General features: G+C 49.6%; 1 protein-coding gene across 1 annotated transcript in view; it reads left to right on the top strand.

Annotated features, from left to right (window-relative positions):
- The window catches only part of LOC123997225 (protein PRRC2C-like), a 38,922-nt gene extending 20,317 nt beyond the window's left edge, over window positions 1-18,605 (top strand). The window contains exons 15-33 of the mRNA XM_046301387.1: window positions 571-2,387; window positions 2,962-3,110; window positions 7,319-7,473; window positions 7,612-8,014; window positions 8,597-8,682; window positions 8,825-9,019; window positions 9,160-9,420; window positions 9,548-9,736; window positions 9,820-9,982; window positions 10,118-10,318; window positions 10,912-11,039; window positions 11,254-11,417; window positions 11,569-11,821; window positions 11,991-12,098; window positions 12,232-12,426; window positions 12,753-12,856; window positions 15,255-15,381; window positions 15,976-16,254; window positions 16,377-18,605. Of these exons, the coding sequence (XP_046157343.1) occupies window positions 571-2,387; window positions 2,962-3,110; window positions 7,319-7,473; window positions 7,612-8,014; window positions 8,597-8,682; window positions 8,825-9,019; window positions 9,160-9,420; window positions 9,548-9,736; window positions 9,820-9,982; window positions 10,118-10,318; window positions 10,912-11,039; window positions 11,254-11,417; window positions 11,569-11,821; window positions 11,991-12,098; window positions 12,232-12,426; window positions 12,753-12,856; window positions 15,255-15,381; window positions 15,976-16,254; window positions 16,377-16,631 (5,232 nt within the window). The 3' untranslated portion in view covers window positions 16,632-18,605. The remainder of the gene's footprint in view (window positions 1-570; window positions 2,388-2,961; window positions 3,111-7,318; window positions 7,474-7,611; window positions 8,015-8,596; window positions 8,683-8,824; window positions 9,020-9,159; window positions 9,421-9,547; window positions 9,737-9,819; window positions 9,983-10,117; window positions 10,319-10,911; window positions 11,040-11,253; window positions 11,418-11,568; window positions 11,822-11,990; window positions 12,099-12,231; window positions 12,427-12,752; window positions 12,857-15,254; window positions 15,382-15,975; window positions 16,255-16,376) is intronic.

Raw genomic sequence — 18,605 nt, 5'->3', positions numbered from 1 at the left:
AGACCCCACGGAGAGAAGGAGAGGGACAGACCCCACGGAGAGAAGGAGAGGGACAGACCCCACGGAGAGAAGGAGAGGGACAGACCCCACGGAGAGAAGGAGAGGGACAGACCCCACGGAGAGAAGGAGAGGGACAGACCCCACGGAGAGAAGGAGAGGGACAGACCCCACGGAGAGAAGGAGAGGGACAGACCCCACGGAGAGAAGGAGAGGGACAGACCCCACGGAGAGAAGGAGAGGGACAGACCCCACGGAGAGAAGGAGAGGGACAGACCCCACGGAGAGAAGGAGAGGGACAGACCCCACGGAGAGAAGGAGAGGGACAGACCCCACGGAGAGAAGGAGAGGGACAGACCCCACGGAGAGAAGGAGAGGGACAGACCCCACGGAGAGAAGGAGAGGGACAGACCCCACGGAGAGAAGGAGAGGGACAGACCCCACGGAGAGAAGGACAGACCCCACGGAGAGAGGGACAGACCCCACGGAGAGAGGGACAGACCCCACGGAGAGAGGGACAGACCCCACGGAGAGAGGGACAGACCCCACGGGGAGAGGGACAGACCCCACGGGGAGAGGGACAGACCCCACGGGGAGAGGGACAGACCCCACGGGGAGAGGGACAGACCCCACGGGGAGAGGGACAGACCCCACGGGGAGAGGGACAGGGACAGACTCCAAGGGGAGAGGGATGGGAAGAGTGAGGCCCCTGAGACAGAGGAGCCTGGGAAGGGCCTCCAGAGATCCAGAGATATACATGCCCCGATACCAGCCTCCCAGGACGGCAAGACAGACCAACTACCAACCAATGACATAAACCCTGAACCTAAATTACCCTCTACGAAGGAGCCCAACCTGCCCCCACGGACCTACCGCCGTGAGGAGAGGGAAAGAGACCGGGAGAGAGAGATGGAAAGGGACAGAGAGCGAGACTGGCCGGCTGATGGTTTTAGAGGCCGAGGCAGAGGGGAGTACTACTCTCGAGGACGGAGTTTCCGGGGAACTTATATTGGTCGAAGTAGAGGTGGCCGGGGTCGTAGTCGATGGGAGTACCCTTATCAGGAGCCGCGCTCTCGCTCAGACTTTCCTGCCGCCAGTGGCGCTGCTGCCTTCCGCTGCCGTGAAGAGAGCGAGACGCGCAGCGAGAGCTCAGACTTCGAAGTGATGCCCAAACGCAGACGGCGTCGTGGTTCCGATACCGACTCGGAGAGCGAAGGAGGACGGGAGTCCGCTAGCGACACTGGGGCTTCAGACCGTGAGCCCAGTGCCAAACCACCCCGCCCGCTCCGCAGGGATATACCAGGAGAGCCCCGCTCCGGACCACACAAACCTGGTTTCGGACCCCATCACCTGGGGGAGAAAGGAGGGCCCAGGGGAGGAGATGAGGGAAGGCCCAAGCCAGGCTTCCTGCCCAGAGGAGATCCTTCACGGCGTGGGAGAGGGGGACTGTACAGCAGGCGAGGGGGAGCCAGGGAGAGAGGAGGTCCTAGGTCAGCTCCTCTCAGACGCCCAGGAACTAGAGAGTCGTCCTCCCAGTGGCCCTCTAAACCCATGGAGACCTTCCGCCCTGAGGACACAGAACCCTCGTCATCACGCTATGACAACTGGGACCATCACTCTGACAGACGGCCCGTTCGAGGGGACAGAGACCGACAGTTTGAGGGGAAGAAGTTTGGGGAGGGGGGGCTCCAGAGTAGCAGAGACAGAGAGAGGCCCCGTCGCCCTCGGCCAGCCCGACCCCCCAGACAGGACAAACCCCCCCGCTTCCGGAAGCTGAAGGAGAGAGAGGCTGCGGTCTTAGCTGGAGGAGACACAGGACCTGGACCCACCTCCACTGCCCCCGTCCCAGCCTTAGTGCCTGGCCCTGTCCCCCTGTCCCCTACTCTCTCAAGAGCTCCAGGGGCCCCCTTCACCCTGCCTGTAGATAAGGATCCCAAAGCCACTGACCTAACCTCTGACCCAGCCCTGCCTGACGCCACCCCTCCCACCACCTCTGCCGTGGGCACCAAGTCACCTGACCTGTCCACGCAGAACTCTTCTGACCAGGCCAATGAGGAGTGGGAGACAGCGTCGGAGAGTAGCGACTTTAACGAGCGTAGAGAACGGGAGGAGAGGAGGGGAGCGCGGGAGGCTGCTAGCGGCAATGCCCAGACCTCGACACCAGCCCCCCTACCCCCTCAGGGCTCAGCACCCCCCAGCAGGACTCCCACCGAGGGAGGGATGACACCCAAACGCGAGGCAGCCGGGCCCACCGTGGGCAGGAGGAGTTTCTCCAGTCAGCGTCCGGTGGAGAGGCAGAACCGCTGGGGGAACAGCGGACCCAAACCAGGCCGCGGCTACGCAGGGGGGAAGGGAGAGAGGCGAGGAGGGGGCAAGGCTGGACGCAGAGGGTGAGTCATCAACCAATATCACAACATGATTTGGTTTGGCCTTTTGTCTTGTTCACTGACTGTTTGCATGTTATATCTTCACTTTTAACATAATGAACAATATCTTATTAAACAACCAAACTCTCTTTTCTATTTTTGTTTGTGTGTGTGAATAAGAGCTGTAGAAGCACTCTCTTCCTGAAGGACAAATGTTTCTCATCTCCTTTCGTATCCTGTTCTAGTTGCTGGCTGTGTGTTTTGGTATGGAGTTGAGATATATATAGTCTGCTACATCTCTGTGGCCCCTCACTCTAGAGGAGAATACACTGGGTACACATCACTTCCTCTCCCTTTCTGGCTGCATCTCAATAGTCTAAAGTGGTTTCCTTTCCTTGTTTCCTCACCTTCACTGATGTGAAATTATTACACTACTATATTTTGTTACCAGAGAGGACCACTATAGATCCTAAAGTTTTTACACTATTGGGGATGCCCGTCTTGTTTGAGTTTTTTATCAATCTGCTGCTTCTCTGTACAGTGGCCTGTCCTCTTGTCTCCATCTCTCTTTCCCTAACACGTCTCTCTTCCCATCCAGAGCGGCCCCTAACCCAGACTCAGCCCCGAGTGGGGGAGGGGTGCGTACTGGGGGTAAAGACCCTGCTGGACGCAGGAAGGACGAGACCAAACAGAAACCCAAGGAGAAGGAGAACGCTCTGTTGCAGTTTGACCTAAACAACTATGCCAGTGAGACAAATGTGCACACACACAGATGTACACACCTGCTATCTAGTAGGGATGTAACGATTCACCAGCATCAGTAATTCATTCAGCATGCATCAGTAAGGGAACCGATCCAAACGAAGCATGCATCAGTAAGGGAACCGATCCAAACGAAGCATGCATCAGTAAGGGAACCGATCCAAACGAAGCATGCATCAGTAAGGGAACCGATCCAAACGAAGCATGCATCAGTAAGGGAACCGATCCAAACGAAGCATGCATCAGTAAGGGAACCGATCCAAACGAAGCATGCATCAGTAAGGGAACCGATCCAAACGAAGCATGCATCAGTAAGGGAACCGATCCAAACGAAGCATGCATCAGTAAGGGAACCGATCCAAACGAAGCATGCATCAGTAAGGGAACCGATCCAAACGTTATGAATCGCTGGGTTCACAAGCTGATTTATTTATTTTTTGCCTCGTTCCAAAAATACCTGATCTGTTGACTGAGTTGATGCATCCTCTCCTTCAGCCTATCAAACTTTTATGCAAGTACAGTAACTGAGAAAGACATTGATCTACAAGTCAGATAACTGCGTGCACAGTGCGGGAGACTCAGAGCGTAGTCCTACACCATCTCTGTTCTAATATTTGAAGGCTACACCTTCAGCATGTAACTATTTCCCCGGGCGTTGCTGTAAATGAGAATGTGTTCTCAGTTAACTTACCTGGTAAAATAAGGGTTAAATAAAATAAAGCATTCAGATGTTTGTAAAATGGCTTTTGCAATATTAATTGAGGGACAACCAATGTAATTGTTACCAAATGCGGTGTAGAAAATAGTGTAAAACCCGTGGAGCTGTGTAGGCGCCCACTGACTGGGGCTTTTCCTTGCCAGACTCACCTTACAAAATATTTTTGTTTATTCTGCTACAGTCAGTCAGTGCCTTTGGTCAGTTTTACATGAACAGGGTAAAGGTGTAATTTCAACCATTTTCGAGCCACACTAGTCAGAATGGGAGAAGAGGGCAGCTCTCCTCCATAAAGTTCCAAACCATTTGCTTTTGAGACGGGATGAAATCCAAAGCTGTATTGATATTAATTGGCTATGTACATTTCATTGCACATTTTTAAAGATAAGTATTGACATATTACGAGCTCAAAACATTTTAATCTGCTATATGACAAGTTAATCAGTAGGTGATGAAGAAGTTGGGGGACAAGACATGAATAGCCCTGCCTAATCTGATAGTGGTAGATGCCCTATGTCTCAGCTCACCCAGTACATCATTCTCACACTCTGCTCAGAGAAGTCGGCTCAGACAGATCCAGCTCATGAGCTCCATCGGTATCAGATTAATTTAGAATGGAAAATGAATGTGTTCATGCAACAATTGTTAAAGCGATGAATCGACCTAAATCGAATCGATTCAGTCCATAAATCAAATTGCACCGAATCGTTTCAAACTAAACGTATTGTTCCTGTATCGGAACCCATTTATCTAGATTAGAGGTCGCCCGATTATGATTTTAACGCCGCAGCCGATTATTGAAGGACCAAAAAATGCCGATACAGAATAATCTGACTTTAAAAAATATACACTGCTCAAAAAAATAAAGGGAACACTAAAATAACATATCCTAGATCGGAATGAATGAAATATTTTTATTAAATACTTTTTTCTTGACATAGTTGAATGTGCTGACAACAAAATCACACAAATTATCAATGGAAATCAAATTTATCAACCCATGGAGGTCTGGATTTGGAATCGCACTCAAAATTAAAGTGGAAAACCACACTACAGGCTGATCCAACTTATGTCCTTAAAACAAGTCAAAATGAGGCTCAGTAGTGTGTGGCCTCCACGTGCCTGTATGGCCTCCCTACAACGCCTGGGCATGCTCCTGATGAGGTGGCGGATGGTCTCCTGAGGGATCTCCTCCCAGACCTGGACGAAAGCATCCGCCAACTCCTGGACAGTCTGTGGTGCAACGTGGCGTTGGTGGATGGAGCGAGACATGATGTCCCAGATGTGCTCAATTGGATTCAGGTCTGGGGAACGGACGGGCCAGTCCATAGCATCAATGCCTTCCTCTTGCAGGAAATGCTGACACACTCCAGCCACATGAGGTCTAGCATTGTCTTGCATTAGGAGGAACCCAGGGCCAACCGCACCAGCATATGGTCTCACAAGGGGTCTGAGGATCTCATCTCGGTACCTAATGGCAGTCAGGCTACCTCTGGCGAGCACATGGAGGGCTGTGCGGCCCCCCCAAAGAAATGCCACCACACACCATGACTGACCCACCCGCCAAACCGGTCATGCTGGAGGATGTTGCAGGCAGCAGAACGTTCTCCACGGCGTCTCCAGACTGTCACGTCTGTCACATGTGCTCAGTGTGAACCTGCTTTCATCTGTGAAGAGCACAGGGCGCCAGTGGCGAATTTGTAAATCTTGGTGTTCTCTTGCAAATGCCAAACGTCCTGCACGGTGTTGGGCTGTAAGCACAACCCCCACCTGTGGACGTCGGGCCCTCATACCACCCTCATGGAGTCTGTTTCTGACCGTTTGAGCAGACACATGCACATTTGTGGCCTGCTGGAGGTCATTTTGCAGGACTCTGGCAGTGCTCCTCCTGCTCCTCCTTGCACAAAGGCGGAGGTAGCGGTCCTGCTGCTGGGTTGTTGCCCTCCTATGGCCTCCTCCACGTCTCCTGATGTACTGGCCTGTCTCCTGGAAGCGCCTCCATGCTCTGGACACTACGCTGACAGACACAGCAAACCTTCTTGCCACAGCTCGCATTGATGTGCCATCCTGGATGAGCTGCACTACCTGAGCCACTTGTGTGGGTTGTAGACTCCGTCTCATGCTACCACTAGAGTGAAAGCACCGCCAGCATTCAAAAGTGACCAAAACATCAGCCAGGAAGCATAGGAACTTTATTGGGGGTGTCTTGCTAATTGCCTATCATTTCCACCTGTTGTCTATTCCATTTGAACAACAGCATGTGAAAGTTATTGTCAATCAGTGTTGCTTCCTAAGTGGACAGTTTGATTTCACAGAAGTGTGATTGACTTGGAGTTACATTGTGTTGTTTAAGTGTTCCCTTTATTTTTTTGAGCAATATATATATATATATATATATATATATATATATATATATATATATATAGTAATGAATGACAATTACAATACTGAATGAACAATGAACACTTATTTTTAACGTAATATAATGCATAAATAAAATCAATTTAGTCTCAAATTCTAAATAAATCACTGACTGTGTCACCAGCAAATCACCAGCAAATCACCATCACACCACCTCCATGCTTCATGGTGGGAACCACACAGGCGGAGATCATCTGATCACCTACTCTGTGTCTCACAAAGACACCGGTTGGAACCCACAATCTGAAATTTGGACTCGTCAGACCAAAGGACAGATTTCCACCCATATAATGTCCATTGCTCTTGTTTCTTGGCCCAAGCAAGTCTCTTCTTCTTATTGGTCTTCTTTAGTAGTGGTTTCTTTGCAGCAATTCGACCATGAAGGCCTAATTCATGCAGTCTCCTCTGAATAGTTGATGTTGACATAAGTCTGTTACTTGAACTCTGAAGCGTTTATTTTATTTGGGAATCAGGCCTTCGTGGTCGATTTGCTGCAAAGAAACCACTTCTAAAGGATACCAATAAGAAGGCAAAGGGTGGCTACTTTGAGAAACTCAAATATAAAATATACTTTGATTTGTTTAACACTTTTTTTGTTTACTACATGATTCCATATGTGTTATTTCATCATTGTAATGTCTTCACTTATTTATTTTACAGTGTAGAAAATAGTAAAAAGAAAAAAAAACTTTGAATGAGTAGGTGTTAACTTTTGACCTGTACTGTATATTTTTCAATATGCTATGGGTACTGTAATGCGTTATTGGCTCAGTACTAGGGCTGGGATGATACTGGTATTGCAATGCTCGTCAGTGTTATGGCAAAGAAACGGAACACGAAGTGAATTTAACTTCTTTAGGAAAACAGCCGTAATGTTGGAAACAAACACTTGTATTTATTTTCCGAGCTATAGCACACACTATTTTGCATACAGCAGGAAAACATATTGCGTCACTGGTATCGTCACAGCCATACTCAATACTGAATTTGACAGATCTATTGTTCTAGAACTTGAACCTAGTCCATGGAAATAATTACACTTTGTGCTGTCCTATAGGTGTGGTGATCATAGATGACCATCCAGAGGTGACAACCTTAGAGGACCCCCAGTCTAACACTACAGATGACGGCTTCACTGAGGTGGTCTCACGTAAACAACAGAAACGACTACAGGACGAGGAGAGGAGGAAGAAAGAGGAGCAGACTACACAGGTGAGAGAGGCAGAGTGTGCAATTCACCACTGGGAGGCAGTTACTCCTGTATTGACTAAACACAAGATTTTTATTCACACTGAGGACCCTAACATCTGACATACCTAACATGTATCTCGTTGCCTTGTCGGTTTATAGCACTATGGAAAGAAAGGATCAGGGGAAAAGGGGAGAGGAGGAAGCAAGCTGCCACCAAGATTCGCCAAAAAACAGCAGCAGCATCAACAACAAGCATCACAACAACAAGCACAGCAAGCCTCACAGCCACAGCCTCAACAGCCCTCACCTCCCCCTCAGCAACCCCAACCCCTCCTATCTGCCTCCCAGCTCCCTACCCCCTCCCAGCCTGCTGCCTCTCCCCAGACTCTGGAAGGCTCTGTGGCCACCCTACCCCCCGCCCCTACCCCCACCACTGTGGACTTCACCTCCAAGACTCCCCTTCCCCCTGTGGCGCTGCTCACGCAGACCCACAGCACTCTCGGTACAGAACTCTGGGAGAACAAGGTGGCCGGATCCATCATACTGCCTGACGTCAAGAAACGTGAGTCACACAACATCAGGACAGTCATTTTTCACAACGAGATGATGTTTCGTTAGTTAAAACGTGTACATCTCCTGAGTGGGCAGCTGTCTCAGGCACTGCATCACTACAGACCCGGGTTCAATCTTAGGCTGTGTCGTAGCCGGTCGCGACTGACAGACTCAGAAGGCGGCGCACAATTGGCCAAGCGTCGTCCGGGATAGGGGAGGGTTTGGTCGGCCGGGATTTCCTTGTCCCATCGCGCTCTAGCGATGCCTTGTGGCGGCCCGGCGCATGAACGCTGACTTCGGTCGCCAGCTGTACAGTGTTTCCTCCGACTCATTGGTGCGGCTGGCTTCTGGGTTAAGCAAGCAGTGTGTCAAGAAGCAGTGCGGCTTGTCAGGGTCATGTTTCGGTGGACACATAACTCTCAACCTTCGCCTCTCCTGAGTCCTTAGGGGAGTTGCAGTGATGGGACAAGACTGTAACTACCAATTGGATATCATGAAATTGGGGAGAAAAGGGGTAAAAAAACAACAACAAAAAACAATTATACATGAGGGTTTTTCATATGCTTGGTCTCATCTGATTTGTGTGTTTCAGTTGGACCCATCAGCCCTCCTCAGCCTCCTTCAGTCAGTGCCTGGAACAAACCTCTCACCTCCTTCACTGGGACTGTCACTCCTGAGGTACAAACTTCCTCTCTTGCTCTCAATATCTCTCGTTTCACAACCCGTATTGTACAACAGACTGACTTGCTATGGATTCGTTCTGTTTTATTGTGGCTCCAAATAAATGGGTTGGTTAGTTAAAAGTGCCTTTGTGTTGTAGGGTGTGAAGCCTGGCTCAGAAGGCAGTGTGGATCTAGGGATGGACTGTATCCAGTTTGGAGCCCCTTCCTCAGCTGGCAGTACAGACAGCGATGGTGTTCCAGCCATGCTAGAGCCTGGACCTGACAACAAACTACCTGCTCCTAAAGAACAGAGACAGAAACAGCCCCGTGCTGGACCTATCAAAACACAGAAGGTAGGGTACTAAACAAACACACTGACTGACACAAATACTCAGAAAATCCATAGTGACTGATATGTTTGTGCAAGGAATTACATTGACATGATTCTTCATATTTTCTCAACTTGAACTGTATCTCTTCTCTCTACTTCCAGCTCCCTGACATGGAGCCAGTAGAGCCTAAGGAGTACAAGCCTGGCCCTATTGGTAAAGAACGCTCCCTGCGTAACCGCAAGGCTAAGGACGTCCGTGTGGGGGGGGAAGAATGTCTTGATGGGGGGATAGTACCAGGTGGAGGGACCAACAGAGCAGTAGATTCCAGCCCCCCCAACACAGACGCCTCTGTTCCTGAGCTAGGGGGCGATATCGAGGGGATGATCACCATACCCTCGGCGGAGTACGCCAGCAGCTCCAAGGTGAGAGGGGATGGTTTGTATGGTATACCCAATATGGCCACCAGTCTATCCACCACATTCATGAATGCTCCATTCATTCCAGTTCTATTGACTTAAACTTGTCTGCCCCTAACCCTCCCCCTGCCAGGAGTCAGTGACCGACTACACCACCCCCTCTTCCTCTCTGGCGGACAGCGTTCCTACTGGAGGGAGTAAGATGGAGGAGAGCCTGGTGGCCAACGTGGCCCTGCCTCACCCTCTCCCTCGTAGAGAGGCCTTACAGCAGAGCTCTAGCCTCAGTACTGTCTCTCCTGCTTCTGTTGATCTCACACTGAAGGTACACACACACACACACAACACACCCTTCTATGCATACTGTGTCTATCTGCTTCTAATACGTTATCTTATTTTTTTGGTAAGATGGAGTCAGCCCGTAAAGCGTGGGAGAACTCCCCCAGCCTGGTAGAAAAGAGTTCTCCTGTCACCTCCTCTTCTCCTATCACCTCCTCCTACTCCTCCTTCTCCTCTGCCTCCATGCCTCAGATACCAGTAGCCTCCGTCACACCAAGCACTTCTCTGACAGGTACAGTCTTTCTTTGTAAGTCAATGATTTTACACTAATGCTAAATGGATTGACGGTTGGGCAACATCACCCACGTAAACAGCAACTGGGTGTAGTGACATCTAGCTTCCTCCATCTCCTGTCACGTCCACCCAGGTGCTGGGACATACACCACGTCCGCTCTGAGCACTAAGACCACCACGGCCTCTGACCCCCCCAACATCTGCAAGGTGAAACCCCAGCAGCTGCAGACTGGATCCATGGGTGGGACCAGCTTCTCCCAGCTGGGCTGTGTGGCACCCCTGCTTCCCCAGCAGCAACAGACTCCACAGGTCTACGTCTCTCAGTCTGCAGCGGGTGAGTCCTCAAACACATCTGACTTTTGTGCACTTAGCGGTATGACTAGGGCCAGGAGTTTTTCCTGAACTACATGACCTCACCAGGAAATGACTTGGCCCTACTTAGACTTAGTCTAGCAGATACTACTAAACCTGAATGAAAACAGTTCTGTTAAATGGGCATGGAGGTGTACCGCTTTTGATGAGACAGCCATTTAGTGTTGTGCTCCTCTCTCGTGTCGTATCAGTGACTGCTGAGTGAGCCTCTCATTGGGATGCTAGCTATAGAGCTTAGTACAGTGCAGTAGGCCCCATAGGAAGGTCAGGTATTATCTTCACTCAGGGAGTGCTGAGCCCACAGGAACAGCCATCACAGCTCATATAGGACATAATTACCTCATGTCTCATAGAGGACACTTATTTAGAGAAAGGTCAATGTATTCACAAACCTTATGTGATCTGAGCTGGAGACAGCTGTAATGTTACTGTGAAGGTGATGCAAGTGATTTAAAATGTCCTCAGGACACACAATAGTCATGCATTTGTCAGAATTGTGGTGTGTTTGTGAATTCAGTAGTTTTCATCTTCTCCTCGCGGTGTGTGTGTGTGTAGGCTCTGCAGCCCAGATTCCAGCGTTCTACATGGACACCAGTCACCTGTTCAGCAACCCCCACTCCCGCCTGGCACCTCCCTCTCTGACACAGCACCAGCAGCAGGGCTACCAGCCTAGACTCTCACAGGTACACACTACAAGAATCTCTTTAACACCACTTCAAGCTTAAACTGCCTTTAATGTAGCCTTACTCTCTCCATATGTAGCCTTACTCTCTTCATATGTAGCCTTACTCTCTTCATATGTAGCCTTACTCTCTTCATATGTAGCCTTACTCTCTCCATATGTAGCCTTACTCTCTCCATATGATGCCTTATAAGGCCTTATTTTCTCCCCTCCAGCAGCAGGCGGCTGTGCAGCAGATTCCTATCCCAATCTATGCTCCCCTACCGGGGCAGCACCAACACACACACACACACTCTCACCAGGCCCAGCTAAGCCTCAGCACTGGACCTCCCGTCTCCCAGCCACAGGACCTCTTCAGCTCCTCACTGCAGCCTTATAGGTAACAAACACACACACAATGATATGTATTTATCAAACAATGCTGTTTGGCTCAATTTTTTTGTCATTCTGACTGGTAAGAGGTGTGTTTGTGTGTTTGATCACACAATATTTTAACTCTCTTCTCTCATCTCCTTTCCTCTGTCCTTCAGATCACAGCAGGCCTTTATGCAGAGCAGTCTGTCCCAGCCCAGTCCCATGATGTTATCAGGGCCATCTCTCCACAGCTACCCTGGTGTTGGGGGCCATGACCTCGGCAAGCCCCAGTCCAGCTTGGCCTACCAGCAGCCCTCCAACACACACACACAGCACATCCCCATCCTGTTTGAACCACAGCTCAACCAGCCCTCTGGCATGGGAGGATCCCAGCTAATAGATACACACCTACTGCAGGTATGGAATAAGGTACATACAACGTAGTTCCAACTCTCTTAGAATTTATTGAACTGATGAGAACTCATGATATCTTTGTCAATGCTGAAGCAAGCTTATATGTATGTGGTCATACAAGAGCTTTGTAAGAAGTGGTCATGAATGTTATTGCCCTAACCCTCTCTCCTCTCTCTCGCTCCAGCGTCAGGGGATGAGTCCACATTCTAACCTGTACTCAGGACAGGTGCAACAACACGGACAGAGCAGTTACTATAGTAACACACAGTCTCCAAGCTCTGCCATGCAGCAGGTATACACATCATTTACACACTTTCTGTTCCTGCAAAAGGAACAGATTATCAAAACAGACAGTCGTGACATTGCAACTAACTCACCCCTCCCAATCTCCTCTTCTTGCTCTCTCGCCCTCCCTCTCCCTCTAGGTGCAAGTCCCTATGCCAGGCTCTCAGCTCGGTCTTCCTAACTATGGTTCCGTGGGCAGCCAGCCCCTCCTGGCTCTGCCCCCCACCCCTACCCAGGCGCAGCCCCCTAGCCTCAGCCGCCAGCCCCCAGTCTCCCAGCCCTACAGGGGACCCTTCGGACACACACACAGCGTGATGCACCCCCCCTCCAGCAAGGTACTCACCAGGGAATGATACAAAGTTCTGCATGTGTGAGAGACAGACTTGTGTGTACCAAAGCCCTTTCATGGCCTATAGCTACCTGTATTATTGTGTGTGTGTGTGTGTGTGTGTGTGTGTGTGTGTGTGTGTGTGTGTGTGTGTGTGTGTGTGTGTGTGTGTGTGTGTGTGTGTGTGTGTGTGTGTGTGTGTGTGTGTGTGTGTGTGTGAGCATTGTGTTGGTGAGCATTGTGTTGGTGAGCATTGTGTTGGTGAGCATTGTGTTGGTGAGATGCTAGCAGTACATGACGCAATGTGTGTCTGCTCTGTGTGTTTCTATCCAGATGTGTGAGATGGACCTGAAGCTGTTTGGCAGTGGGATGGACATGAAGCCTGGGACAACGCCTCACAGTGCTAGGAGCACTACCCCTACATCTAGTCCTTACAGGTAACACACACGCACTACACCTAGTCCTTACAGGTAACACACACGCACTACCCCTACATCTAGTCCATACAGGTAACACACACACACACACTACCCCTACATCTAGTCCTTACAGGTAACACACACTACCCCTACATCTAGTCCTTACAGGTAACACGCACACACTACACCTAGTCCTTACAGGTAACACACACTACCCCTACATCTAGTCCTTACAGGTAACACACACACACTACCCCTACATCTAGTCCTTACAGGTAACACACACGCACTACACCTAGTCCTTACAGGTAACACACACGCACTACCCCTACATCTAGTCCATACAGGTAACACACACTACCCCTACATCTAGTCCTTACAGGTAACACACACTACCCCTACATCTAGTCCTTACAGGTAACACACACGCACTACACCTAGTCCTTACAGGTAACACACACGCACTACCCCTACATCTAGTCCATACAGGTAACACACACTACCCCTACATCTAGTCCTTACAGGTAACACACACTACCCCTACATCTAGTCCTTACAGGTAACACACACTACCCCTACATCTAGTCCTTACAGGTAACACACACGCACTACACCTAGTCCTTACAGGTAACACACACGCACTACCCCTACATCTAGTCCATACAGGTAACACACACGCACACACTACCCCTACACCTAGTCCTTACAGGTAACACACACACACTACACCTAGTCCTTACAGGTAACGCACACACTACCCCTACATCTAGTCCTTACAGGTAACACACACACACTACACCTAGTCCTTACAGGTAACGCACACACTACCCCTACATCTAGTCCTTACAGGTAACACACACACACTACATCTAGTCCTTACAGGTAACTCACACACACTACCCCTACACCTAGTCCTTACAGGTAACACACACACACTACCCCTACACCTAGTCCTTACAGGTAACACACACACACTACACCTAGTCCTTACAGGTAACACACACTACCCCTACACCTAGTCCTTATAGGTAACACGCACACACTACACCTAGTCCTTACAGGTAACACACACACACACTACCCCTACATCTAGTCCTTACAGGTAACACACACACACTACCCCTACACCTAGTCCTTACAGGTAACACACACACACTACCCCTACATCTAGTCCTTACAGGTAACACACACACACTACCCCTACATCTAGTCCTTACAGGTAAGACACACACACTACCCCTACATCTAGTCCTTACAGGTAACACACACACACTACCCATACATCTAGTCCTTACAGGTAACACACACACACTACCCCTACACCTAGTCCTTACAGGTAACACACACACACTACACCTAGTCCTTACAGGTAACACACAATACCCCTACATCTAGTCCTTGCAGGTAACACGCACACACTACACCTAGTCCTTACAGGTAACACACAATACCCCTACATCTAGTCCTTACAGGTAACACACAATACCCCTACATCTAGTCCTTACAGGTAACACACACACACTACACCTAGTCCTTACAGGTAACACACAATACCCCTACATCTAGTCCTTACAGGTAACACACAATACCCCTACATCTAGTCCTTACAGGTAACACACACACACTACACCTAGTCCTTACAGGTAACACACACTACCCCTACATCTAGTCCTTACAGGTAACACACACACACTACCCCTACATCTAGTCCTTATAGGTAACACACACACACTACACCTAGTCCTTACAGGTAACACACACACACTACCCCTACATCTAGTCCTTACAGGTAACACACGCACACTACCCCTACACCTAGTCCTTACAGGTAACACACACACACTACCCCTACACCTAGTCCTTACAGGTAACACACACACACTACCCCTACACCTAGTCCTTACAGGTAACACACACACACTACCCCTACACCTAGTCCTTACAGGTAACACACACACACTACCCCTACATCTAGTCCTTACAGGTAACACACACACACTACACCTAGTCCTTACAGGTAACACACAATACCCCTACATCTAGTCCTTACAGGTAACACGCACACACTACACCTAGTCCTTACAGGTAACACACACTACCCCTACACCTAGTCCTTACAGGTAACACGCACACACTACACCTAGTCCTTATAGGTAACACGCACACACTACACCTAGTCCTTACAGGTAACACGCACACACTACACCTAGTCCTTACAGTTAACACACACACACACTACCCCTACATCTAGTCCTTACAGGTAACACACACACACTACCCCTACACCTAGTCCTTACAGGTAACACACACACACTACACCTAGTCCTTACAGGTAACACATATTCTCACGCAGAACCTGTCCCACCTTCTACCGGTTTTATGAGTATACCAAAAGCTGATGTATTTGTCTGGTCAGGGCCAGCTCCACATCTCCCAGCAGCCAGTCCAGTAAGATGAACAGCATGCTGTACCAGAAACAGTTCCAGCCCAGCTCTGCTGCCATGAGGATCACACAGCACTTCCCTGGACAGTTCAACCCACAGGTAACACACACACACACACACACACACACACACACACACACACACACACACACTGGGGCGCCACAGCGTCTCTACTTCCTAAGGCGGCTGAAGAAACTGCATGCTGCCCCGGGTCCTCTCCAAATACTACCGCTGCACCATCGAGAGCGTCCTGACCGGTTGCATCACGGGCTGGTACAGGAATTGCTCTGTCCACGACCTCAAGGCCCTCCAGCGGGTGGTGAAGACGGCCCAGTACATCACTGGGACCATGCTCCCATCCATCCAGGACATCTACTTTAAACGGTGGCTGGGGAAGATCCTGCAGCATCAAGGATCCCACACACCTCAGCCACACGATATCAGAGCATGAGGTCTTATACCAACCGGCTCAGAGGCAGTTTCCATCTACAAGCCATCATACTGCTGAACACTTGAACTGGACTGACCACCTGCACTGATTCTCCACACCTGACCTCACTCACTCATGTACCCACACACATCCATTATGACGAACATTTGACACTTGTGATAGAGGCCAGCTTAACACCACCTTTTCTGTGGATTTCTAATATAAAGAGTTAATGATGTTAACAATCCTCTCCCTCCTTTCAGATTCTGTCCCAGCCCAACCTGGTCTCTCCTCTGGTGCGCCCTCCCTCCCACACCCAGCATGCTAACTCATTTTGTGGAGGGATGCAGCGTTCGCCTATGGGCCCACCCCCCATGTCTCCCTCTCTGGGAGGGGGTTTGATGCCTCACCCCCGGCCACCACCGCAGCAGCAGCAGTTTCCCCAGATGCACCTGTCCCACCCCCCTAGAGGGCCTCTTCCCCCCCTCGCACCTAGAGGCCCTACAGGTCCCCGAGGCAACCAGGCAGAGCAGGACCTCAAGGTATAGTACTGCTTGCTGATTAGTTTACTGGTTGACCTAGAATGTGCCTGGTGTTGAAATCCTGATGTCTCCCAAATGAACCCAGCATGTGGTTGAGTGATTAATTTGATTGCTGTCCCCAGGCGAAGCAGCGAGCCGAGGTGCTCCAATCGACTCATAAGTTCTTCTCAGAGCAGCTCAAGGCTCCGTCAGTCTCCAAACCCTCTCGTCTCGACCAGGGGGGTTGCAAACCCCCCCTCGACATCCTGCCCCCCAACCACCAGACGGTGGTAGTTGTGGAGCGCCCTGAGCCCGACAAACCATCCCTGTCAGCAGGCAAACCCATCCGCACCGGCCCCATCAAGCCCCAGGCCATCAAACAAGAGGAGGGGAAGTAGAGCCTCACACATCTCCACAGATGGATGGGAGAGAGATGATCCAGCTGCTCCACATATTCATGCAATCACTCACACACACATCACCCTCTCTGGTGTTAGAGGCGGAGAAAGAGAGGAGAGGTGGGGGTGTATTAGTCAATGGTTACTGAGGGGGCTACTGTGTGTGTGTGCGCTCCAACCTCTTCTCTCTCTCCCCTTCTCCTCTCTTGTCCTCCACTCTTGGGAGTCTGTGTGTGATATTTTTTTTAAGCCCCACCTCTTGTAATTTGGGCGGGGCGGAAGACGGCAAGCTGTACTTCAAATGTCTACTAGGATGGTAAAAAAAGATTGAATGGAGAAAAAAGATTTGCCAGTTTGCCATTTTTATAGCCCTATGATTTCTGTTCCTTTCTTTTTCACAATAGAATCCCGTTATTAGGAGGACAGGGCTGTTCTTTTTGTTAACAGGAGAATCAAGCAATCTTGTTTTTGTAGTTGGATGAAACAATCTTAGTTAAAGATGTATTTTAGTGAAGCACAGACGTGTTCTATTCCTCTGCCAGTCTTCCATCCATCATTGCTAACACACAGCTGTGTGAGTATATACAAGCTTGTACGATCACCACACACACAAACTCCCTCTAGCGCTCAACGCTTTCACCAACGTTCACTAAAGAGTGAAACTATGAAATGAGGGTTTGTCTCGAAAGGAAATGTAAGATGCAGCAGTTGATTGATTTAACTGATTAGTCTGCCTTTTCTCTTGCTCGCATCTCTTTGAGCGGAATGATAAAGGTGGTGTTTGTGTGTGTTTGCGTGGGGCACATGGGAGGCCACTGCCCAGTTTTCTCCTGTATCTTTAGCCAAAGGTTAAGCGTGCAAAGATGATTTCACAGAGCCTTGAGAATCCCTGTTGCTATGGCAGCAGAGTGGAAGGGGATTTATTATGGGCTGTCTGTAAATGGACAGACAGACCCTGAATTCAGTCTGGGAGCTTTCCTCCTCCCCCTTGAGAAAGGAGGATAGAATACCTCTTCACCACTGCTTATTATGTACTGTCTGTAAATGGACAGACACACCCTGAATTCAGTCTGGGAGCTTTCCTCCTCCCCCTTGAGAGAGGAGGATAGAATACCTCTTCACCACTGCTTATTATGTACTGTCTGTAAATGGACAGACACACCCTGAATTCAGTCTGGGAGCTTTCCTCCTCCCCCTTGAGAGAGGAGGATAGAATACCTCTTCACCACTGCTTATTATGTACTGTCTGTAAATGGACAGACACACCCTGAATTCAGTCTGGGAGCTTTCCTCCTCCCCCTTGAGAGAGGAGGATAGAATACCTCTTCACCACTGCTTATTATGGGCTGTCTGTAAATGGACAGACACACCCTGAATTCAGTCTGGGAGCTTTCCTCCTCCCCCTTGAGAGAGGAGGATAGAATACCTCACCACTGCTCACTTGCCTGTAGGGCACCCAACCCTGCTGCTACTAACAGAAAGGGAGAGTGAGTACGAGTTCAAAACTGTAGAAACAAAACAGTTCAGTGTGGCTTTCTGTTAACCCTCACCAAGAGGGAAAGGGAGACGGAAGGGGGAGAAACAAAACAATTAGAAATAGCTTTGTGTTTGACTGCAGGCTGCAGTTCTGCTGCATTTCAGGGCAGAAGGACAGGTGTTAGTGTTGAGGAGAGATTATTCCTGTCTCATCTCACTTCCACTCACTCAAACCTACACCACTCTCATCGCAGGTTTTACCATGGTGACAAGGGTCCTTCAGAAATGTACAGTAGTGTGCTCCACTAGTGGGGAGGGGTATACCCCTAACCAGAACACAGGATGAGGAACCTTGTGTAGGAGGACAGAGTGGGGGGTAATTGGTTTGTTTTTTCTTTTACTTGTACAGGGGGTACATCGCTGTATTAAAATATGTACGGTCTTACATTCTTGGTTTTAGTTAAGAAACTAATAAAATAATATGCTGTTTAAAAAGTG

Source organism: Oncorhynchus gorbuscha, linkage group LG15 (genome assembly GCF_021184085.1).
Source record: "Oncorhynchus gorbuscha isolate QuinsamMale2020 ecotype Even-year linkage group LG15, OgorEven_v1.0, whole genome shotgun sequence".
Classification (NCBI taxonomy): domain Eukaryota; kingdom Metazoa; phylum Chordata; class Actinopteri; order Salmoniformes; family Salmonidae; genus Oncorhynchus; species Oncorhynchus gorbuscha.
This window is presented reverse-complemented; position numbering and strand designations above follow the sequence as displayed.